Genomic DNA, 26,057 nt, shown 5'->3' with positions numbered 1-26,057 from the left:
ATAACAGCATGAAAGAATGGTTTGCCCTACAAAATAACTGAAGCAAACAAGTGTCATGTATTTGGTATTTATCATTTATTATGTGTTAATGAAACACATTTGGCAAAAGAGTGTATTTAAGGGAGTGTGGTAAATTGTGAGATCTACAGTACCTGAGGTAACTAAAATCTCAGGACATTCACTAATTCTATTTAGCTTAATTCTAAAATGCATGCATTTCTGAAGTTCCTTTGCATTTTTGTAATGCAACACAACACTATTTGCTTGTTTGCTCCACCTCTGCAATACATTCTTATAAGCTGGCTATGTTTCAACTAGGAGAGGTCTACAAATAAACTTCCCATGTAATAGCCTAGTGAACACAGCTTAGAAAGACAGAGGCTTATCTCTACAAATACAGTGAGCTTCAGAAACACTTCAAAAGGAGCTAGACTTTTACCAATGATTGTAGTCTTTTACTGTTTGCTTAACAACTCCAACAAGCTTTTATTTTATTTTTTAATGGCACCTGACTTGTAAGGTGGAAACCCTTGGTGGAAGGCTAGGGTCATACTAGGTGATCTGATCAGATCAATTCCAGGGGATGGAGAAAGTCACCAATCAGCTTCACTGTAGTGAAGTTTATAGGAAGAGTAAGATACTACTTGAATTATCACTGATACTGCAGCAAATACTTTTCAGCTAATCCTGGAGGAACAAGCATCCCTACATAAGCACTTGATACTTTTATGAAAACTCAAAACCACTTCATATATATTCTTAATAAGCCTTAGAATAATTATGCAAAGTCTGGTAGTATTGTTTCAAAAGGGGACTGAGACAGTGAGTTAGTAGTTTGTAGGTGGCCATCAAAAGAGCTCATAGGAGAACTGAGATTTGAGGTGGGGATTTGCAGCTCATATCCAGTGCTTTTTTTCTAAAAAAAAGTTTAGGGATATGCTCATTTTCCTACTAATATTGAAATACTATCCCTCAATGAGGCCAAACTTAGATTCAAAAAAATGTTTAGGGGCATGCGTACACCTGCATCTCCCAAGAAAAAAAACTTCTTATATTACATAATTTTGATGGTAGTTGCCTTATTATACCACGATGAAATAAGGGCACGATCTGGCATGATTGAAATGGGACCTGCAGTTGCAGTATTCTGATAAACCACTGGTTTATTTTTATTTTTTAAACTAAGTTGTGATAAAAAGAAACATACCTTTGGAATCATTACCTAACCCATCCAGTGGTATAAAGTGATCAGAATTCTTATTTGAAATTACTGTATATGGGCCATCTTCAAAAGGTTCCTGTCAGGATAAAACATACAAAAAACAGTTTCAACTTTCTGAAAATATAACATATTTTACACTTCTAGAAAACACTAATTTCTTTCCAACAGAATGTTGCTTGGATACTACTGCAGAGTCTGCCCTGCACTCTCTAAGTTAAGCTGCAGTCTTCAGAGGCAGAAGGGGACATTGAATTTTCATCACCAGTGATGAGGTGAACTGCTAGTTTAGTCAGCTTATGTATGTTGAAAGGGGAAGTGCCTTTCACTTTTCCACTCACCTCAGGCAGCAAAGTGTCCTGGGCTAGCTGTGTTGGAAGGTACCAGCCAGCAATCAATCATATTATAAAATAATGCCAAGAAAGAAAAAAAGAAGCTGAAACTTTAGACTTCAACTGGTATGTGGATCTGCTTTCTCAATCAGACATTTAAAAACTGTGACAAAATAATTTAGTAAAGGAAATAAACAGACTCACATACAGCAAAAGGAGTGAAGCGACCCTTCAGTATAGTACAGAAAAAGTTTTAAGTAAAAAATTATACCTGGGTTTGGATAGTGTTTTTCTGAAGATATTGGCTCCAGGGATCAGGAATCTGTTCGTCTGCTCCTCGATTAGACCCACGAGAATTTATCTTAAGTAAATAGCACCCCTGAGTCCCATATCTCTGTTTCATTTCTTCATAAATTGAATCAGCCCTAAAGATTGTAAAGTATTGCACAATATTTTCAAACATCATCCTTTTTGACGGGTAATCCAACTTCACCTTTATTCCTGGCATGTTCACGTAGCCATAAGCCATAAACCATAGTTTACCAGGCACAAGCAAACTGCATCCACTCCACCTCACTTGTACTGGGAAGAAACAAACTACAATTCCTAGCTCAGCATTACACTTGGCCAGTTTGTTCAACTGTAGTTTGGAGTGAAACAATCAAGGTGTAAAACTTAGCCTGGGGTTGTGATTTCTTTCCTCACAGCATCCATGCATGTTAAGTGCATGGTTTATGGCTTACTGTGGCATGTGAATGCAAACTAGTGTATACTGAATGAACAACTTTGCTTCAGCTCAACGTGCAAAGTTTCAGGAAGGAAACATTTCTCTTCAGAACTACAGAAACTGAAAAGAGCAGCAATCAGTGTTGCACAGAACAATTTATATGAAGCATTCTTGACAAGAATCCCAGCAGTCAGGAAAAACTAGTGATCCATCAGGAAATATCCATCCCCAACTTAGAAGACTATTTGAAAAAAGATTAAGGATTGAATGAGAAAAAAATGCGAAAAAACAGAAACACTGTTGAAGTGACCAGAGATTTAAAGAGCTGAGGATACAGAAATAAGCAACTGCTGACAAGGAAGATTCTTCACAAGTCAATGCAGCCATATTAATTCCAATTTAACACAGGCAAGGGCTGAAAACAATGGCAAACAGAATTATAATAAAGTCCATCAGGAGAAATCTGAACAAGCAGAAGAGTATTCAGCATGGGTGGGTGGGTGGGTGTATGTGTGTGCAAAAAAATAATAATATTTCACCAGTTTATGTTTTATATTGTTACGGGCCAATTCTGGTCCTAGTGATTAACTGCCGACAACCATTTGAAAAGTCCAATTTCCTATTTTAAAAATGCACACATCCCAGTTGTACACAATGTTAGCAGAAAGTACTAAATAACAAACTTTTAGAGTGTTTTGCAATATCAAGCACTTGCATTTCCTGACTGCTTCATGGAAGAGCGCATGAATTATTTTGAAAAAGCACCATTCTTTATTCTAAAGGAAAAAACATGTATGACTTAGAACACAAAATCCTAAAAGAATTTCCTTAACATGAGCCCGAGGAATCACACTTTATCTAGGAATCCTCCATGACCAAAATATCTAATTTCACCTACTTACTTTAAAAGAATACAGCTCTCTCTTTTGGGTTATTTATAGCGGCATAGTCCTACAGGATTTATACTTGTTACAGCAAGTTATATTAGACACATAGTTTTTGTACACAAGAAGGAATTACACCTGTATGTCCAAGAACTGAGGATCATGGAATTATCTTAAACTACATAGACATTAGCAAGTTTAAAATCAGCATTTCAGAAATCTTATAAAGTGTCAGAGAAGCCACTTAGACAACCCTACTCACCTTTGTTCCTCTCCTAAACTCACATCATGCAACAACACATAGTATTTGAGGGTGTTTGGAATGAACCATTTTGGATAAGAGTATTCATTACTATGTTGAATCCGATGCTGCTCTTGTGAAAGCTTTAAAAACTGTTCCACAGGTTCAGGTTCACTAGATGACACCACGAGCATACCTTAGTTGACATTAAGGATGAACCACAAGTTCACAAGTTAACCAAGAACTAGTTAATGCTTGGGTATTGTTCCAGTAACAACTTCAGTGCTTCTTTTAAACCTGTGCCTAAATTACATCTAAAGAAAAGTTACAAGTAAGTCACTTGTGATAAATAATAATAATAATAATAATAATAATAATAATAATAATAATAATCCACCTTTAGCAAGACAGGTGGCAGCTAACTGAAGATAAAATACTGTATAAAAATAATGTTGTATAAACGATGGGCTCATTGCAGTCTGTTTGCTATGCTACCATTAGCTAAATGACTGCAAGATTATTCTTTGATAAAGTACTAAAAGCTGGTCTGTACCCAAGAATCCTCACCCAGCCACAATCCTCATATTGCAAGCTGTGATTAAACCAGGAAGCCTCCAATTATGTTTACCAGCATCGGAACAAAGTTCAAACCAAGAATTAATATCCTGGCTTGTTCCAAAGCTGAAAACCAGAGTTTACCATTTCAGATAAAATGTGAAACCATAGTTAATTAAGGGCTTCCTGGTGTAATTGTGGCTTGTTCAAAGGGAGGTGCAAAGGGGTTCTGTACAAGCAAGAACACATAAAAATTGAGTAATTTAAGGTTCTGAATAATGCAGGTTTTTGCTGCAATTATTAGCAATTCAATATCAAACAATTCAAACACAAACAAAATGACCTTGAGCACCATATACTCCCAATTAATTCCGATAAAGATTTTGGAAAACAGAATTGTTTTATTGCAGTTTCCCGCTTTTTTAACAAGCTTCTTTACTAGCAGATGTAGGACAGAAGCATCTTATATACAACATACATTTATCTTTCTGTTCCAAAGGATACAGGCTACATAGTGGTTTAGGAATTCATGGTCTGATGATGGCATAGACTGAAGAAAGCTCTCTCGATAAGCCTCAAACCATGGAGTGGTAGCTGAAATAAATTAAAAAGATATCACAGAAACATTTAAAATGAAGAGACAAGCTACTCTGCTGTAAAAAAAAAAAAAAAGAAGTAGACAACTTAACTGCCAGCAGGAGAGGTCTTGGAAAAAGTTATCAAGCTTAACAGTAGTACTAATTAGTTATTGAGCACTTCTGCAGTATGATTTGGACAAAGATTAGAAGAAACTATTTTCAAGATTGCAATTCATAAAGAAAGGGAAGCTAATGAAGATTTCATTCATATGGTTCACAATATATCCCATGGCTGTACTGCAACATCAGAAAGATTTCGCCCCTCTGCTACTCCCATACAATTTGATTCATACTGCCATGCCTGTACAACTACAGCTTATCAGTAGTATAGTTTTGGGAATTTTTCATTTATTTGAACGAAAACAGAATTCACGCTAAAAAAGAAACACAATTTTGGGGTGTCCTGGGTTTTACTTTTTGAAATATGGCAACCCTATCTGTAAGTTACTCAGATGTCAGCTCCACTGAGTTCAATGAGATGTAGTCTGATGTCTGTAGTCTTAAGTGCGTGTATACATAATTTTTATTCAGTTTTCAAATAAACAGAAACAACTAAGACTAAGCGAGACATTGTAACATACAAAGGAGTTGAGGAAATGGCTGGGGAGAAAAAAGGGAAGGAGAGAATTAGGGAGGAGAGGTAACAGCAGGGCCCCAATACAAGATTCACTGATTTTTTTTTAAGAACAGAATAATAAAATGTAAAATGGATTGGTGAATTGCATTACAATGCAAGTGTATATATGATTGCAGCCTACATTTTGTTAAGATTCTAAAATCAGTTATATCATTTTTTGCAATTCAAAATTACAAGTAAGCTCCACTTAAGAAACATGATCTAATCCTGAGATTATTCAGAGATCAAAATATATTAAACAAGAAGCAATATAGCTAACATACATTGATCTAACACTGGCAAAGGGAACCTCCAGGCTGCAGAACTCATTAGGCCCGCAAGGCTGTTTTTCCCAGATGCTAGGTATGGGTTTGGCAGGGTCACAACTGGTCATGTACATTCAATGTTACTAAAATCACATGTTCACCATAATGAAACTGGTTATAGGTATAGTAAAATTCTAAATTTGAAAAACATAGAAGAGGAATTTGTTTTGTTGTCATGGTTGTGGTTAAATGAGCACATTTCAGGATTTCTTACCAGCACAAATATAGTAACCAAGGCTACTATTCCCTTATAGTAGACCCATTGTATAGATGTCATCTTTTTTTCTTTTTTTTTAAGACTGTAAATGCATTGCTTTCTTACAAATACCATTAGAAGCTCACAGGCACCTCACATTCAAGTAAAGGCCCAATTCATTTGTTAAAGCATAACCCAGTATTTTAATATTTTTATTCTGGAACGTAAACACCACTTTTGTACCATTCAGCATAACCATCATCACTTCTTATATCCAAGACACAAAATATCAGAAAAAGAAGTCCTCCTATGACTTTCAAAAGTAATATTGTTAATCACTAAAGCATCATACTGCTCCTCATTCAAGAAAAGGTATTGTAGCGGTTTCTAATCTCAAAATTTGAACATATTTTACTTATATATTTATTATATTTATATACCACTTAATCATCTATAACTTATAAGCAGTTTATGTAGAATAAAGAATGCCTGTTAAAATATTGATCAAAGTAAGTTAAAAGCAAGTTTTTGTGTTTTTTAATTTGTTTTTCTGTTATATCTCGTCGTCAACACATACTATGTTACAGTCATACATAAAAATAAATAAATAAATAAATAAATAAATACCATGGATATAGGTCATAAACATATGATAGTAATAATAACATAGCTACATTTTTCCAAGATTCTTTAAATCACATATATCTTGAGTTAAACTTCCCTTCCACTCTTTCCATGGTTTCCTATCTACTATGCTTTTAACTGTGTTTTCTTACTCTACTAAATTATTTTCATTACTTTACACCAGGCATGCCCAAAGTCCGTTTCAGGGGCCTAATCCAGCCCACCAGTCGGTTTAATCCAGCCCCTGTGGCAGTTTATTTCCTGGGGTAAAATCCTAAAAAAAAAAACTCAACAAAAAGCCCAACAACTTCAATCCTAAAAAAAAACTGGCCCTCTTTGAAAAGTTTGGACACCACTGCCTTACATAATCTCACATTATAACATCTACTGCTGAGTGTTTTTTTCAATCCGTTATGTTTATTTTCTTGTTATATTTTTCCATATAATCCCGATATAATATCCAATCCTCTTTCAATCTCTTAGCATCTTTATTTCTTAATCTATCTGTCATACTGGCTATTTCTAAGTATTCAAACATTTTGAGATGTCATTTTTCTCTTGATGGTTGTGTATCTGTTTTCCATTTTTGTGCAAATAGAATTCAAGCAGCTGTAGTCACACACATCCATAGGGTAATTCAGGGGGGGAGGGGTCTGTTGTTACTATTCCCAGAAGAAAAGCCTCTGGATTTTTGGTAAACATTCTTTTAAACATTTTCTTAAGTTCATTATACACTATTGTCCCAAAATTATTTTGTTCTCCTCCACAATCACCTGTTTAGGGAAGCTTTTAATGTTTGATGTATTACAGTATTTTAATATTTTTTGGAAGCCGCGCAGAGTGGCTGGGGAAGCCCAGCCAGACAGGTGGGGTATAAATAATAAATTATTATTATTATTGTTATTATTATTAATGATAGAATGTACCAACTGTATCTTGGCATTTCCAACATTTGTCACTTTTAGATCTAAATATTTTGGCTAGTCTGCTTGGCGTCAGATACCATCTGTGGATCATTTTTAAATAGATCTCTTTTAACACGTAACATGCAGTAAATTTTAAATTTATTTTCCACAATTGCTCCCATAGATTTAAATCAATATTGTGATCCACGTCTTGTGCCAACTGATCATGGATGATTTAACTAATTCTTCTTTCGTTTCCCACTCAAGTAATATTTTATACATTTTAGATAGGTTAGATCTTTGTATTTCTTTTTCAAATTGTGATGGTTGTTCTATGAATCCCACTTTTTTGTCTGCCTTAAATTTGGAGTTAATTTGATAATAATTTAGCCAATTCAACACATAAATTCTTTAATCTCTTCTATTTTTTTTCCATTTTTAGTTCTCCTTCTGAGAAATCTAACAACTCATTGTAGGTACCCCACTTAACCTCCATGTTAATTTTTTTCCTTGTCTCTGCTTCTATCGGGGAAAATCACCTTGGTGTTTTGTTTTCCAATAAGGTTTCATATTTTTCCCCATACTCTAATTAAATTTTTCCTAATAACATGGTTAGAGAAACTTTTGTGTATTCCAGCTTTGCCGTACCAAATACCGTATTTTTTGCTCTATAAGACTCACTTTTTCCCTCCTAAAAAGTAAGGGGAAATGTCTGTGCGTCTTATGGAGCGAATGCAGGCTGCGCAGCTATCACAGAAGCCGGAACAGCAAGAGGGATTGCTGCTTTCACTGCGCAGCGATCCCTCTTGCTGTTCTGGCTTCTGAAATTCAGAAATTTTTTTTCTTGTTTTTTTTTTTGTTTTTTTTTCCTCCTCCAAAAACTAGGTGCGTCTTGTGGTCTGGTGCGTCTTACAGAGCGAAAAATACGGTACATGAATACCAACCATGTTTGATGTCAGGTCCCTCTAAATCTAACAACTGTGTGTTTTCCAGCAGCACCCAATCTTTTATCCAAAATAGGCAGGCCACTTCAAAATACAACTCTAAGTCTGAGAGTGAGAAACCCCCTCTATCTTTTATATCAATAGGAATATTATATTTTATCCTGGGTTTCTTCCTCCATATAAATTTAGATAGGTATTTTTGCCATTCTTTTAGACAGTGTACATCATTAAGTATTGAGATCGTTTGGAACAGAAATAACATTTTTGGGAGGATATTCATTTTTATCACTGAGATTCTCACTATTAAAGAAGACCTAATAGCAAGAAATATAAAAAAAGAGAAAAATCCTCTGCACATTCTGGATCTAACCAAAGTCTAAAATGAACTCAAATTCCTAGTGCCTGCTTCCTCCATCTGAGACATACTTAGAAAAGAGTGGAATTGCCAAACACATAATCAATTTAGGGAAGAGGAAACCAGCAGACTTCTCCCTTAGTTTCAGTACCAATGCTTCCTTCCATGCAAGTTCCTTTTTGCAGCCCAAGTGGTTTGACAAGGGAGAAAAGAGTAACCACTGATGTCTCGAGCACTGTCAATTAAGTTTCTGTTTATCACACAATCACATTCAAGATTAATCATAACAGCCTTGTTAACAATGAAAAGAACTAACTTTTCCCAGGAATAATGTGCTGGGCAAATGCAATATATCACAAACAGGAATGCTGTTGTAGTGAAAGACATCCAAATTCCATACAACAAATGAGTAACTATACATTTGTTAAGCTATAAACTACAAGACCCTAAAACAAAATATGATTAACAACAACAAGCCAGCTAAGAAAAATATGGTGGGTAGTGAACAGCAGCTTACAACTCATCTGAACACTACTATTATTTCCATAACAAAAAAGTTATTGTTTAAAAAAGGAAAAGGAGGCAAGCATTTCTGGAAAGTTAAGCAATTTAAAATTCAGCATGCTCAATCAAGTCAATAGAGAATGATTTTCTCTTCATTTTGATCTATGGAATAATCACAATTGGATTTAAAAGAAAAGATAAGATCTCAGCAACCAACACCAATATTTATTTCTAGGAATGAAATCTATTCTAAGAAAAGTGTAGTAGGGTGGTAAGAAAAGATGGATGGGTTGCATAACAAAGGAATAGAAAGGACTATTTAGGAAACCCACACCAGTCACACAAAATACCTGAATAAAACGTGGATGTGTTCAGTCCCATCAGTGTGTCTTTCCAACTACTGTACCAAGGAACACTAGCTTTAACTGAGAGATCTGACAGAGAAAACATGGAAGTATTAAACTAAGCAGGTAGTTTGTATACATTTCATCTTCGTTCAGGTTTAGGAAGCCTCCTTCATATGCATGTGAAAATCTACTGGATACACGTAAACCCTTAAGCTTCCACTGACGTCTCTGGACATAGGACACTTTCAGAACCAAACATGAAAAATATAAAACCAAGAGCATTTTGTCTTGAGCATACTGCATCATGCTCATTCTCTCCAGAATTAGAATATTTTAAAGCTTCTGAGAAAGCAGGTATATTTGACAGAATTTATTCAGTAACATTGAATATTTTAAGCATTTGTTATAGGGTAACTGTGCCTTACTAAGAACATAACTGGGTTTAAACATATGGGATGTGTACAGTATCAATCTACAACCGTTGCTTACTGAAAAAAACCCCAAAGTAGCATTTTTGTTTTGGGGCTTATTACAAAAAAGACTTATGCTTAGGGGTATTCACACACCCCTAAGTCTTCATCTTCTTCTTTAAATGCAGATATTGTTCGAAAGAGGAAATGGCATTTCATGGGGGTGGGGGGAGCAGGGAAAATCAGCCAGACGGAGAACATCACTTCAAACACACTTTTAAGGCAATCTCAGCACAATCATGAAAAAAAACTACCTAAACAATATTAACAATCTATATTAACTATATTTTTCTCCATTCAACAGGTACTGGTATCATCACTCATGGGAACACACACACATACACTCATCACAAGCCTGGCAACTCTAAAACTATACTTAATGATATGATAAAGTTGATAGTCTTTCCTTGGACTTTGTTATTTTAACTCATGTGCAATTTTATAGTTTTGTTTTTCATCTTTTAATTTTTGTCTGCTGCTATAATTGTTCTGTTTTTTATACATTATAAAATGAAATAATAATTTTTTAAAAAATTAACTGCAATACAGAAAATAATGTACTTGCAAAACCGAGACATACACCTAAGACAGACAACTGATTACCCAACTAACTATAGCAAGAGACAAGAGTTTTTCAGGAACAAATAATGAAACTTCTCACATGGTCAGTATTCATGCCTTTTGACATGTCTGAAGAATTTCCATTGGCCATGCATTTTTAAATATATTTAATACTCAGAGTAGGATACTTCAGACACGTCAAAGGGCATATAAAATGTTTTTGGGGTTTTTTTAAGTGTTTAAAATACTGGGTGTATTTTAAAATATACTATTCAAAAAGTCTGTTCACACCAGCTTTTCCCCCCTGAGAAATATCTCAGGAACACGAATTGTAGTTCACACCATATCCTCTAAGTGGAGAGTGACATATTAGTGCTCCAGTTCTGGGTTTTACTGGAGTCCTACTTTCAATAAAAGATCCTTTCTCTCCCTCTGTTGGGGTCTCTCCGTGATCTGTTCTTAGCCCCCTGCTATTCATTCTCAAGCTCAAGGCCAAATTCCATCACGACAGGCCTTCCAGAAGCTGCATGCCAGTGGTGGGTCCAAAGCCAAAGAACAACAAACTGTTACAATAGGCTATATTCCAGCCAAACAAAATCAGAGGTTTCACACACACACAAACACACATGCATCTCTCCATTTGGCAAGCAAGAGACATGATCACAGTTGTAGAACACATTCCAGCCGGGCAAAAACACTCAAAGAAAATGAGCAGCAGGGCTAGGGTGGGGGCATCCAGCATAGGCAAAGTCCTGACGGCCAGAAAGGAGCCTGGAGAGATACATTGGGCCAAAGTTCCCAATGCTGGCTCTATAGTCCTTTAGTAATCTCATCAATTTCTATGGCTATCAGTCCTATTTATATGCAGACGACACCCAACTCTCTCTCCCACCAGCAAGCTGTCCCTCCCCACTCCAATCCCATATCTCCAACTGCCTCTTTGATATTTCTCATTGAATGCTTTGTTATAGCCTCAAACTGTTTATGTTTAAAGACCAAACCTCCTATTTTCCCCAAAGCCCTACTTCTTCTAGCCCTTCCTTTCTCACTGGCATTATTACCATCCAGTCACATTTTGATGCCTAGATCATCTATGTTCCTCATATTCAAACCATAGCTTTTCCCCTTGCAACACTGAAAAACTATAATCCTTTCCTTCTGCAAAAACGAAGTAGACTAGTCCTGACCTAGTTTGCTGCAATCTTCTCCTCTCTAGACTTTAATTGTCTCTCAGTCTCATCACATCTATCTAGTACTCTGCTGCCTATGTCATTTGCTCTGATCATGACAAAAGATGGTATATAAATTTAATAAATAAACAGATAAATAGATAAAACACTTCTTAAATCCTATGTCGGTTACCTCTCCACTCCTAGATCCAGTACAAGTTCCTTGTCCTTTTTTTCATGGCCTTGTCCACCCTCACACCCCATTACATCTTCTTTTTTATATCCCAACAGCCCTACCCATGATCTTTCCTTCTAAAGCTCCACCATTTTCTACCACCTGAAGGTCTCCTGCAGCCTCAGAACATGTTGCCCTTTCTCTCTCATGCTGCTCCATGTGCTTCAACAGCCTCCAAGAACATCTGTATGATGTTATATCTCCTTTCCTTCAAATTACACTTTTTCCATGAAGACTTTGGCATAAAGTGTTGGTAGATAAAGTGATAAAACACTTGCTTACACTTTCACATTTTCAATTGTAGCTAACCTGATGCACTAGCACAAGCCAGTGCAAGGACTTCCACTAACACAATGGGGTTTCCCACCCTCAAGAAAACCTGCTCTGAAGGGTCGTGAAAATCCCCAGAATAGCACATGAGAGGAGGAAATATAGTTCCATATGCAAGTAGAAATGTTTGCGCTGACAGAACAATTGTATTACAGTGGCACTGAATTCCATTCAAAGTTTCTTGGGTAGACTTGTCCTCATATACTCTGAAAGGTCATGCACACTGGTTACACAATATAAATAAACAAAGAAATAACAACAATTTTCTCTATGTTTCATTTGCTGCTTATACATACAGTATGATTACATAAAGACATGGGGTAATCTAGAAAAGTGATGCATGTACAGGAGATTTTCAAGCAGAAAGGTTCAGGTAATAAAATTATTTCCACGGAGCTTAATTTCTAGCTAGGTGTTTCTAGAAATACAGCCTTAAAGATAGCCTTTGCATGATTTTTGTCTTCAACTATCAAAATACTGACCATGCAAAAAACAAAAACTCAATAATTTTACTTAATCAGCAGTCAAGTGAATACACAGAACTAAACTTGAGTCATCTAAAGCAACTTACACACATTAACTGGATTTCAACATAGTACAAATAAAGAATGAGGATGTGTTGTATATGAACAGCCACAGACAGAGAGCTAGAGCAATACAAGTGTAATAAAAATGATAGGATGTATTTTAATTTGTACAGATTTCACTCCACACAAAAAGGAACAACTATGATCTGCTTTCACTTACCGTACATGTTACAAATAGTATGACTAGGAAGGTTGCATTTCTAGAAATATGTTTATATTTTAGTTTTTTGGAACTTCACTTAACTCGCCACCCTTAATCCAGACACTATATAATAATGTTTTTTAGAAAACAATTTTTACTCCCATTAAGCAAAAAGCAGGGAACTTTTAGCTAATAGGAGTAAGAGCTAATGGGCAACATCCAATGGTACCAATCCACCAGCCAAACAAACTTCCACTCAAACAACAGGGCTTTCCCTTCCTCTCCTTCCCCACACCCGTTCCATAATCCCCTCCAAAAAATGTGCTCCAGTCTATTTGGGGGGAAAGGGAAGCACAGGGAGCTGTAAGGAGAAGGGGAAATCCCATTACAAGAGTAGACATCCACTTGCACAACTTTTCTACAGAAAAGTAGTACAGGTTTCAACACTTTTTCCATAAGTAATTATATCTAAGGGCAGAATTGTATGTTACCCTAGAGTTCTCAGCCCTTTCTTAACATACAGTAAAAAATTGTGGCCTGACATAAATGCATTCTGCACTTCCTGGACACTGTCAGTGATGTGGACTGAGGAATCTCATTACATAATATCACATAGGTATGCAGAAAGCTTATGCTGTCTTTTGAAGGGAGGGGCTGAAACCAGGCAAGTTGATCCTTTTATATCTATGGGGTGGAAGCCTCTCACAGAACCAGAACCCTTCCTCACTAGTGACAGCCACTTCACTTGAAGAAATGATGGGGACTGGGGTCTGCAGCTGCTTATTTGTCCATCTGCATTCTATGAGCCAGATGAATATGGATGAGAGGGCAGTAATGGTGAGAAGCAATAATGGGACAATGCTAACTTTGATGACAGCACTAAGTATATGGCTAAATGTTACAGGGTGGGAAGGATAAAGCTCAACATTTTGGGCAACAACCATTTATCTTACAACATGTACCTCTGCCCTTCAAAGTAATTTGGCTGGGATTAACAATTCCAAAACTGAAAATAAGCAGCAATGGAGAGTGGGAATCAAAGTAGGAGCATTTCTAACACTGTCTGCTGCTTTTAAAAAACCCCAACTCCAACAGTATATATGGAATTTTATCAACATTGCAATAGGCAACAAAACTGAAGAATTCCCAAATTTCCTGCATATGCAGTATTGTATTTTTATCCTGAACAATTCCCAAACTGCCTATGTGTGCAGAACAGTACCTGTTATATTATATTGTATTTTTCTGTAGTAACTAATCACTGTGCAATATCAAGTTTTCAAAGCTGTAAGCTGTATGTCTTTCACTGGGAAAATATAAAACAAAACAAAATATAAAATCATTAACACATTTCAATGTCTTGTTACATACCACTAATGTTGAGATCATAATCTCCCGCAGTAATCACATTAGCTACTAATCCTTCAGCAGGCTGACTAACAGTCACAACATCATTCAGAAGCTTCCGAATGGCTCCTTGTTGAGGTGGCTGTGTAATAATGTTGTTGACAGCAATTTTCAAGTTTTTGATTATGTGAAGTTGGTTGTTGGGATCTCTCATGTGCACTAAAGTAAGAAAATAGCTGTGTTAGACTAGTCTGCTTTGAAGCAATGCTCAATACACAACATTTCTGTAAAAAAAATCAAAACATATAGTGTCTTCAAAATTTTTGAAAAGGCAAGCAAGATCTCCTCTCACAAAATATTCAAAATGAGAACATTCTTTTAGACTGCAATCTCTCTAAGAAGTAACTCCCACTGGAGTTAGTAGGGTGCACTTTTGATTAAACATGCATGGGATTATACTATTTTACATTATTGAAAGTGCTAGAAGCATTCAACATGGAACCAAGGACAGGGTATTCAGATGTGGGGGGGGGGGGGACTTCACAAAGAAACATAATTTCAGTTGTTGCTGTCAGCACAGCATTCCCTCTGAAGTATTCAAGTCATTTTTAAAAGTGATTTATGTTTTCAATAGTAGAAATTTCTGTCAGTGATGTCAAGCACTGGAAAATTTTCTAGTGCTTCTTTTTTGTGGAAAATTTTCTGTTTGAAAAGCTCATTAGTAACAATGAGTTGATGCCAATTGCAAATACTATTTTAGGCATTCCCATTACAATAAACCTATGCTTTATAGGGATAACCAAACAAGCAAAATATCCTTCCCCTATTAAAAAAAAACCTATATCCCTAGCCCTATCTACAACATGCCCTTCTGTTTTGATAAATTTAATGCAGGAAACTATTATGAGTATATTATTTTGCAGTACATATTGTATATGTTATAATAATGGCTTGGATCCATATGAAGGTTGCAATGGCAGCAACATCTCATAATCAGAGTTCCACTAATAGGATGCTCTGTCAGTGGAAGAGGAAAATCATTTTTGCTGTTCTTCACTCCCACCTGAATCCCCTTGAAAATCTTCTCCAAAGAGTTGGAGGAGCCTTCAGAGAAGTAACGCAGGGACTGCAGGGGAAATGGGGTCCGGGGGGGGGGGGGGAGGCCACTAACCTCTGCACTCCACTGGAAACCTCCAAAGAGTAAGAACATAAGAGCCTGCTGGATCAGGCGAACACCCCTGTTTAACATACACCTTACCTACCAATTGTAATTACTTATTGTTTCTATCCATGAAGGTTCAGCACAGGTAAGAAACATAATTAAAGACTGCATCAATATAGTGATTATAATATGAGAAATATAATGGTGTGGATATCATCCCCACTTGCAACTAAAGGGCTCCTTCTGTTTGTGGAGGGAACTGGGATATCTCCACTGTACTCATTCACAAAAGCTGGTATAAAATACAGTACTCAGAAATGCTGGCAGGAAGTGGCCATCACTTATTCTAGCAGAGTGGTTGAAGAATTTATTATTTCTTTGGGGCAGAAAAGTTGTCCACATATGTGTATATTTCAAACGAGCCTAGCATGTGCACAATTAGAATTCCAACAACTTAATCCTAAATGTATGGGCATTTATTTGTTACATTCACATCCTATATTTCCTGCATGATAACAGCATACACTGAGCTCACTGATGGTCCCCCATCTAAGCACTGACCAGATCCAAGCCTGCTTAACTTCAACAAAGATGCTGCTTCATGTGCCTTTAAGCAATGTCCTGCTTACTTGGAGTAATACACTAGCAAAAAAGAAGAACAATACAAAAGCAGTTCTTCTGAAAATTGTTATTTTTCATCAAGATCCATTTCATTACTATCTATAGATGTCATTTTACAGCAGCAGAAAATGTGCATATTTAATAAAAACATTGCTTAACCAGCTAAAATTGTATTTAATGCTTTTAATGTTCAGATAGCATAATAAATACAAAGCAATAATGTATAAAACAAATTAATAATTACTTGATGTTTCTAACTGATTTTCATTTAGCAAAGGTGAGCATTTTGTTAAATGTGCTTTCCTAGGTTGTAACAGCCAAGTTAAAGTAATTTATTCCTTTTTCAAACATCACCTATGTGTAATAGACTTGTTTGAGAAACATATGAAATATTCCTATTGGTACAAAATTATATAATCATTTTGGCAAATCAGCCTAAGTCTCATAGGAAGCAGTATCCAGTACATATAACTGAGGCTACAACTGACACATCCATTGTTAATAACCACTCGCATGGCTCACATCAACAGGGTTTAATTTGAGCCAGCACTTGTAAGGCATTCTGTGTCATCTTTTACCTCTGAAGTGTGGAAAAACTGTAAAGGACACCACTTTCACAAAATACAACCAAAACATTGACGAACAGCAGAGCGTAATTCTGCCCACGAGGGTCCCAGTGACTTTAACGCTGATGTCCCTGTCGCTGCAAAGGCCCCTGGACATCACACTTCAGAGACATTTGCCCCGCTGGAGTGAAAGCATAAGCCGGATCCAATGCTCCCCCCTTCAGAGTAAACAAGATGTCATCACCCACGTGAACAAGTACCCTCCTGGCTTTCGCAGAAGGGAGAATTTGGCAAGCGATCTGTAATGGGAGGCAGCTGCCTGAAGTCGGAACTTCAGCAAAGGGGGAAGTCAACACAGTGAAAGGGGCTCCTGCCTCGGAGGGCTCTGGAGATGTACATACTGCCCCCGCCCAGCTGTCTCGCAGCACCCACACCCGGAAGGGACGGGGCGGCGGCGGCAGGGGTGCTCCGGCGGCGGCTCTCCCTTCCCCTCCCACCATGTAAACAACCCAGTTCCGCTCCCGCCAGGTGACACCGACCTTCCGAAGTGAGGCGACAGAAAGGCTTTATGAGCTCGCAAAAGCCCAGGTTGTTCTTGCGGGTGACCTTCTCCGCCTCCTCGCTGCACAGCGCGGCCACCAACGGCACGAACGAGTCCTGGAGGAACTCCTGCGCCGACTGCACTCGCTGGGCCATCGCTCCGGCCGACTGACAGGGCGGCCCGCCGCGCTGAGCCCAAGCGAAGGGCCGGCCCCCTCCGGCCGGCTTAGCCCGCTCCTTTCCTCCTGGAGACGCTTCCCCGCTCGAGCGCTGAGGCCGAATCCCCGCCGCAGACGAGCGCAGAGTTGGGCTGCCCGCGCTGACACCCGCCGCCCCGCCAAGCCCCTCAGTGACCGCCCAGACCCGCCATATTGAATCCGGAGAGCCCAGACAACCGGGTCAGCCTGCTCCCGGCAGCCTTTGCGGCTAGTCACGTGACATCGGAGGGAGAGGGAAGAGGCGAGGCTCCTGGAGTCGGAATCAAGGAGGAGACCGGGGGTGGAGGGGCAGGGAGACAAGTACGCATGCGCAGTGTGCATTTCGCTGAGCTTTTGGGAAAGGCAGGAGGGTTGCGCAGAATCAATGAGCGGAAAAACAATCCGGGGAAAGGATCTGGGTCTGCAGGTGCTACTTTAGATCTGCGCATGCAGGCTGATTTTTCTACCAGGGCTGCTCCTGCAAGGATAAGACACAGCCCAGGCGGTTTCCTGCCGCTTGTGCTCATGCCTATATGAGTTCAGTTTCCATTTACAGGGATTCCGGGAGATGTTTCTGCTTTTGTGGCCAGTTGGCTCTCTGCAGAGTGTAACCAATCATAAAACATTACTCTGAGCAGGTCCCTCCCAAAAATGTCTCAGCCGGAGAACCTGAGCACGTTTTTAAAAACTGGCATTTTGCCTGGGCACCAGATCCATGCAGTTCCCTGAATGCCAGTCCCTGGGAATCACAAGGGTGGAGAGTCCTGTTGCGTTCAGGTCCTGCTTCTGGATTTCCCATAGGCAACTGGTTGGACGGGATGCTGGACTAGATGGACCGGTCGCCTAATCCATCAGGCTTTTATGATCCTAATCTAGCTCTCTTGATTGGCAGCAGGGATGCCAACTTGAATAAAACATTGAGGGGGGCAGGTAAGCCCTGCTCTGCGTAATCGATCACAAGAGTTGGTACTGTACATTCACAACATTTGAGTGTCAATGCCCATCAACTGGGGGGGTGTCCAGCACCCTAAAAAAAATGGGGGGGAGGGATCTCAGGCCCAAGGAGATGACTCCTATGATTAGTAGTACTCGACATTCAGGACAAGGGAATTAGCATATCAGATCGCCCACCCTGAACGAAGGTAATAGGGCTGAGCTATGGCCATCCTATCAGCAAGTCAGAATCACATGTTCTGTTCTGTTCTGGTTCTGAGCCTGTGCAGTGTTGTCCTCTCTGAGTTTATCAACAGCAAGTTCTGAAAGTCAGCCAGGCCAGCGTGTCCTGAGCAGCCTTTGCTCTACTGTTGGATTGGATTATGTTTGAGGGGGGACACCAGTGGAGGCACCTTGGTGCACTGTGTGAGTCTGGCTTATTTACTAACTAATCTATTTTTTTGTGAAGCAGGGAAATGGAGGAAGAGAATAATGGAGGACCAACCTGCCCTTGCCAATGTTTCTTGGCATTCAGCAGAGGGGTGGACAGTTTCAGAAAGGATGTGTCTGCTCTGCTCCTCATTGGTAGCCCATGTGCAACCTTGAAAGGGCCTCCTGCCATTGTGAAGGATCAGGGGCTTCCAAACCTCCCCGCTCACCTGCCTGCTCCACACACCCCTTGAATACTTTTGGCTGGCTGGAATGCATCGTTGAATTGTGATAACAGATCTTGAGTTTTGCATGGCTGGAATGTAGCCTATTATTACAAAAGTACAATCATTTCCCATTAATCCATCTACCTTTGCCTCCCGCCCCACCCACAACTGGCATGCAGGTCCTGCAGGAGGGAATGCAGTTTTAATGCTGAAAAAAATTCCCCATCCCAGGTGTAGAATCAGGAAAGGGGTAATATAAAAAGACACACCCCATAGCTCCTCCATGATACCTGTGATATTGATGTATATTCCACATGTGAAATCTCATAGGTCTTTAGCTGGGGCCTAGGGAAGGGTGTTTCAAGTCCACAAAAATGTAAGCTCTTGCTTCAAAATATTGTATGCATAGTGTTCATAACATTAAAAGAATAAGTGCTAGAGGTGATTTTGGCCTTTTATTCTGAAATGGAAATGGGATGTGGTGAAGCTATGCACACAATTTATTTGCATATCTTAGTTCATTTAGATTTGACACTTTTCAAATATATTCTCTTTTAAAGCGAATTGAATTAAGGATGGGGACAAAGCCTTGAAGCAATGCAAATCCCTGGTGACTAGGGCTTCAAACAATCAGATGTGACTCTTAGGATGCAATTTTGTAATCCAGGTTTATAAAGATTAGTATGGTCTGGATTTCCTTCCTTTGCAAATAGTATTTTTGTCACATGTGTTCCCAAAGTAATTTTACTTTAGCTACCCTGTCCATTGAAATATAGATACCAAAAGGACTGAAGTCACAGGACACTCTTTTTTTACAGTAAACAAGGTAAAAGTTAAAGATTACACCTGCATTCCAGGAAATTTGGCAGGAACTTGCTCTGTGGCAACATATGTTGACTTCAGGTTCTAGGCTTAAAGAAGCAAATTGCTACAACATCCTTTGTACACTTTGCTTCCTGAGTAGAACCTTGTCCTATATTTTTCTGCAGGATTATATATTTGTTTTTAAGAAGGCAAAGAATCAGGTAAGGAAACTTACTAAAACTGAGTTTCAAATTAAAAACAAAACTAATTGCAGAAACACCAACACCTTGTTTTTATTTGAGGGTGGGAGAATTTGCATGTTTGTTTTGCAACTGCAAGAAAATGGTCATAGGAAATCCCCTGGTATATTATTAGCCTTTTGTGTTGTCATGGGGAGCTGGGAACAAGACAGAGTGGCACCTCAGAATGTCCTGTGTCAGTCTTATCACCAATTGTTATTTGAATCTTTGTTGATACACAGATTACCATGTTACTCCTAAAAATTATCTGACTGAAAATGCTAGTTGGAAGTTTTAGTACACATGGGAGAGGAAATAGGAAGTTTTAAAAAACTGAAGTTCTGTTTGAAATAAGAATAATGGTGTGGAAAAGCCACCACAAATCAATTTATTTTGGTAGCTTATTTACAGCAACCCACTTACAGGATCACTTCAAAAAGTCATTCCATAAGATCCAGTCATTCTATCAGAATAGTTTATAGATCTGAATTTCCACATACTCGTGTTATAAGAATTTTAAGGTCTTACATATACTGTATATATAATAGATGTTCATAAATGTACCAAGCAAACACATACAAATATGTAAAGCACATGTCTGAAACCCACAGAAAAGTCCTCAAACCATTTTGTCTTTCCCAAAATGACCTCAAATATTTCTCTGCAAGGTTGAAGGAAATGGGGAAAAAACCTCCCCATTGTCTCTGTGCTCACAAATCCTACCTTAAGGGCACATTTAAGGTGTGAACAGGGTGAGTCTGTGACCTGGATTCGGGAATGAAGTAGTTATAATAACAAAAGAGTGGCCAAAACCCAGATACTGTAATGCAATCAGGTAACCTGCTGAGATAATACACTCAGGATTCAATTTTAGACTGCCACTTTGATGTATGTATGATGCATTGGGGGAGGTAGTCCTGGGCTCACCCCTTCTGTGATGGATGTATGATATTTCTAGGGGTGGTCCGGAGTTTGTGGGTGGGCAATTTCAAAAGTCTATATGAGGGCAGGCACACCTTTGTTCTGGGTTCCTCCTCTTTCCTGCTTGTGGTGAGTGAGGACCCTGTTGCAACAGTTTAATAAAGATCAGGCTTAACAGCTGCTTTGCTTCTCAATATTCTCTGGTTGGCCTCTGTTATTTCTCCTACTGATAGAAAACCTACAAAAGGACTCTATATGGGCTCTTGGGTACCCCATAAGGGAAAAGGAGCAGTTTTTTCTCATAACACTCATTATTTCAGGGGTGGGAACCTGTGGGCTTCCAGGTGCCACTGGCTTAGAATTTCCACAGTCCTTGTCTGAGGCTGAGAGTTGGAGTCCAACTACATCTGAAGGGCCACAGATTCGCCAGCACTGCATTATTTGATTTCAATAAAATCCCACAAAAGATTCAGTAAAATAAATTCTGGCTTTAAATTCTGCTATGTCGTTCATTTTGCTGTCATCTTTTTATTTATTATTTATGAGCATATTAAAGGTAAAGGTACCCCTGCCCGTACAGGCCAGTCGTGTCCGACTCTAGGGTTGTGCGCTCATCTCACTTAAGAGGCCAGGAGCCAGCGCTGTCCGCAGACACTTCCGGGTCACGTGACGAAGCTGCTCTGGCAAGCCAGCACCAGCGCAGCACACGGAAACGCCGTTTACCTTCCCGCTATAAAGCGGTACCTATTTATCTACGTGCACTTAGGGATGCTTTCGAACTGCTAGGTGGGCAGGAGCTGGGACCGAAAGACGGGAGCTCACCCCGCCGTGGGGATTCAAACCGCCGACCATACGAATGGCAAGTCCTAGGCACAGAGGTTTTACCCACAGCGCCACCCACGTCCCTATGAGCATATTAGTCACAATATAAAGCCCATCTGTATGGCAGCCATGAATATTTACCAAACCTCTCCTCAGAAACTCCTGCACTCCCATCTGCATGCCCAACATCTTGGGTGCTCTGACCTTTTCTCACAATTCTTGCACTGCATCTACTACTACATGTTAGGCACTAAATCATGATGTGCAAAGGGAGGAAAGGTGAAAAAATAGGCAGAAGGAGTAATTTCCAAATGTGCACAACTCTGTCAGGGGGATGAATTGTGGGTGGAGGACTAGATGTGTTTCAGATGGGACGTATTTGTTCACTGCAACACCAAAAGCAGGATGGCTGAAATGCAGCTGCGACCCATATTTCTGCATGGCCATCAGATGATAAACTGCAGAAGGAAGAGGCTCTAAAGCACTTTAAGTGAATTCTGCTTTGTATATGAGTCAACTGTGTATCCCTGTGACATCAGAAGTCTTTACGCAGGCCCAGGATGCCATTTGCTCAAATACGCTTGCACAACTGATGGCCTTGCAAGCCTTTGTTCTCACAGTTGAATCTTTTGGAGCAACAGGAAAAGGTTTTGAGTCATGGAGCAAGACTTAAATAGTAAAGGTAAAGGGACCCCTGACCATTAGGTCCAGTCGTGACCGACTCTGGGGTTACGGCGCTCATCTCGCTTTATTGGCTGAGGGAGCCGGCGTACAGCTTCCGGGTCATGTGGCCAGCATGACTAAGCCGCTTCTGGTGAACCAGAGCAGCACACGGAAACGCCGTTTACCTTCCCACCAGAGCGGTACCTATTTATCTACTTGCACTTTGACGTGCTTTCGAACTGCTAGGTTGGCACTTTTTAAATATAATTTCAGAATTCACACTGGTTTTAATAGTCTTCATATTTATGTGTACAAACATTAGGTGTGGAGGGGGGAAATATCTTGTAACTTTAGGGTAAGAATTTTATATGCTACAGAGGTCAATATAAAGATATAGAATCGATAGATTGCAGTGTGATCGTCCCATATAATCTAGGTGCAGGGAACCTGTGGCTCTCCAGATATTTGCTGGACTACAACTCCCATCAGCCCCAACTAGCATGGTCAATGACTAGGGATGGGGGGAATTGTAGTTAAGCAGCATCTGATAGGCTGCAGGTTACCCATCCCTGCCATAACATGTCAAACAACCAAAGGCAAAGCTGCAGTCCTATGCACACTCACCCAGAGTTAAGTCCAACTGAACTCACTGAGACTTACTTTTGAGTAGACATGCTTAGGATTGCTGTGTAGGCTAGTGGGGCTTCTGAGTAAACCTGCCTAAGTTTGGACTATGAGTGAAAAAAGTTTTTTAAAAAAAAACTTTCTAAAGTACATTTATATTTGCAAAATATTAATTGAACATCTTGAAATCTATTGCTATGAGCACACCAAAGTTGAAGTAGTAAGAAACTTCAGGAGTGGTAGCACATACATCGGGTTTGGTTTCCTTCGAAGGAAGGTCACTGGAGACACTGGTGTCTTTGTAATAAGACAAATATGCAAGCTGAGCATAAGGTTGAAGGGCTTGAAGCAGTGGTTCTCAAACTTTTTTCTCTGGGCCACACTTTCAGAATAAAAATTTGCTCACACCACACCATTTTTTTTATTGATAAGAAATATGTCAGAAAACACAACTAGGATGTCGTCAGTATCACTTGACACTCTTCTGTGAAAATATATCCATATTCTGCAAATAATAATTATTTTTGATTATACTATACAATACTAAGCTGAAATGTTTAAATGTTTACAGTGGTACCTCCGGTTACGAACAGGATCCGTTCCAGAGGCCTGGCCGTATCCTGAAAATTTCGTAACCGGAGGACCGCTTCTGCACACACACGCAGCGCCACAGAGCACTTCTACGCATGTGCGAAGCACGCAGAGTGCTTCTGTGCAAACGCGAGCAGCAAACCCACATCTGGGTTTGCCGCAGCCATAACCCAAAGATTCTGTAATCTGGAAGTTACGCAACACGAGGTACCACTGTATTTTAATGCCCTTGACTCTTCCCGCCACACTTGCAATCCCCTCCTGCCACACTCAGTGTGGCGCACCTTTGAGAACCACAGACTTAAAGCAGTACCGTAACACTCCCAACAGAGGCTGCTGTTCCCTTAGGCTCCCAGGGGGCTTCTCAATGTCATATCTTGGGTTTCTGCACAGAGAGCAAGTCAAGCCTCTGTGTCTACCCAGCTCCAGACAAGACTAGCCCAAACTAGCCCCCCCCCCCGGCCTATTGTTCTTCTAATGCTACAATGATGTAGCCTCCAGCTAGGTAAGCAAGGAAGGCCTTCCGAAAACATGCACACACAAACAGGGAGGGCCAACTCTTTAGTCATGTAAAAAAATATAAAAAAGACTTATCTAGGCCTATTAACATAACAAAGAGACTGGTTTGTCCAGTTCAGTAGTTCCTTCCATTACAGAATCCCATGATGTAAAGCCATAGGCTTGTAGAGGGTCGAAAGATGGCAACCAAAACAACCCCCGCCAATCCTATAACAGTATCCGTATTTGCTAGGCTTCAAGCGATACTGAACACAGTTTGGAAATGTTAAAATACTCAGAATTACTAGCTAATGAATGAAACAGAACATACACACATAGGAAGTTGCCTTATACTGCTGAGTAGAACCATTAGTCCATCTTACTCTCTCACTGTTGTCTACACTGGCTGGCAGCAGCTCTCCAGGGTTTCAGATAGGGATCTCCTAGCCCAACTTTAAGATGCCAAGGATTGAAGTCAATTGGTTCTTGTGTTACAAGATTCATCCTAAGATTTCCTACTCAGTTTTCAGAAGAATGAATATAATCCACAAAGTGATCATATATACTCAGACTGTAAGAGTTTGTATTCTGATTAGCACTTTACTGGTGGTCACTGTTATTACTGCTGAAAGTGGTGCTGTCATCATCCCATATAGTAGTCTAATTATTATTATGTACCTTGAGACTGTGGCTTAGGCACAGTGATTAATACATTAATTGGAAGAAGAAGAAGAAGAAGCCAAAACAGCTTAATCCACACACAAGATGGTAGTATAGTTTGGAAAGCCAAAGTTTCCAGAACTACAAAAAATCTTTAGAAAAAGAATATTAATGAGAAGGAACTCCAAAAACAGCTGAATGAGTACTGTTCAGTGGTCATGGACCATTGAAGAGAGAGAGGTAAAATAGAATGGAATATCCTGGCAATGGCATGGTTGGTTGTAACAAATCCCGAAGAGAAGTAGTCCTGACTGCAACATTTTGTTGTAAGTCCCACAGATATATACTAATAGCGAACTCAAATGGTGGGTTGTGATGGCTGTAAGATGATGGCAATAAGCGGCTACTGAAAAACAAGAGGGAAGTACAGTATCAGCATGCTAGAGGGAACCCCAAAGCTAGCAGAAGTAGAAACAATCATTAAGCAGGTATGGGGGCATATAGTGTGAACTGCGGGTCCAGTGTGAACTGAGCATATGGACAAGGTACCCTGAAACTATCCAATGAAGATGCAACAGATCAGGGATGTCCAAAGTCTGTTTTGGGGGGCCTTCTGGCCGGTTTAATCTGGCCCCTGTGGCAGTCTATTTCTTGGGGTCAAATCCTACTCAACAACTTCAATCCTAAAAAAAAAAGCTCAACAACTCTGGTCGGCCCTCACACATGTTCACTTCATCAAATCTGGCCCTCTTTGAAAAAAAGTTTAGGCACCCCTGCAACAGATGCTCAGAAGCCAGACTGACCAGCATCTGTGTGGGAGGAGGAAAATAGAATGGAGTATTATGGAGAGGACATGGCTAGCTAAAACCTGGACATGAGCACTCTAAATTTTGTTGCAGTCTCCTTGGTTGCCCCCTAAATCTCAATAAGCGTGCAGGTGCTCCTTTAGCATCTGCTCTCTTAGATTTCAATGGAAAGCCAAAAGAAGATTGGCAAAACAAATTAATGGAATACAGTATGCGGAAATGGCTTTATTAACGGAGAAACTTTGAAATCGAGACAATAACAAATTTAAAAATGAATGGGAAGTTTTTATTGCATATATATCAAAGCAATGTATACAAGTTAACAGATTGGCAGGATTTTGGGGGCCCACCAGGGTGCGCATTGGAAGATGGCCGACAATAACATCTCTCCGACCCACACGAGGTAATTAAGAGGCTGATATGGGGAGTATGCAGTCTCCCTTACCCCCCCAAGGAGATGGGGGGGACTGCCTTGCCAGCTGTGTCCATAATTCACCTCC

General features: G+C 39.5%; 1 protein-coding gene across 1 annotated transcript in view; it reads right to left on the bottom strand.

Annotated features, from left to right (window-relative positions):
- TRAPPC8 (trafficking protein particle complex subunit 8) overlaps positions 1-17,560 on the bottom strand; it is a 55,502-nt gene extending 37,942 nt beyond the window's left edge. The window contains exons 1-6 of the mRNA XM_081013154.1: positions 17,143-17,560; positions 14,279-14,473; positions 4,463-4,552; positions 3,425-3,599; positions 1,823-1,976; positions 1,208-1,298 (exon numbers count right to left, since the gene is read on the bottom strand). Of these exons, the coding sequence (XP_080869280.1) occupies positions 1,208-1,298; positions 1,823-1,976; positions 3,425-3,599; positions 4,463-4,552; positions 14,279-14,473; positions 17,143-17,299 (862 nt within the window). The 5' untranslated portion in view covers positions 17,300-17,560. The remainder of the gene's footprint in view (positions 1-1,207; positions 1,299-1,822; positions 1,977-3,424; positions 3,600-4,462; positions 4,553-14,278; positions 14,474-17,142) is intronic.
- Between the last annotated feature and the right edge of the window lie 8,497 nt (positions 17,561-26,057).

The sequence above is a fragment of the Podarcis pityusensis genome, assembly GCF_964106645.2.
Source record: "Podarcis pityusensis genome assembly, chromosome: 7".
NCBI classification, from domain to species: domain Eukaryota; kingdom Metazoa; phylum Chordata; class Lepidosauria; order Squamata; family Lacertidae; genus Podarcis; species Podarcis pityusensis.
Note: the sequence above shows the minus strand (reverse complement) of the source record. Positions and strands in the feature narration are given on the sequence as shown.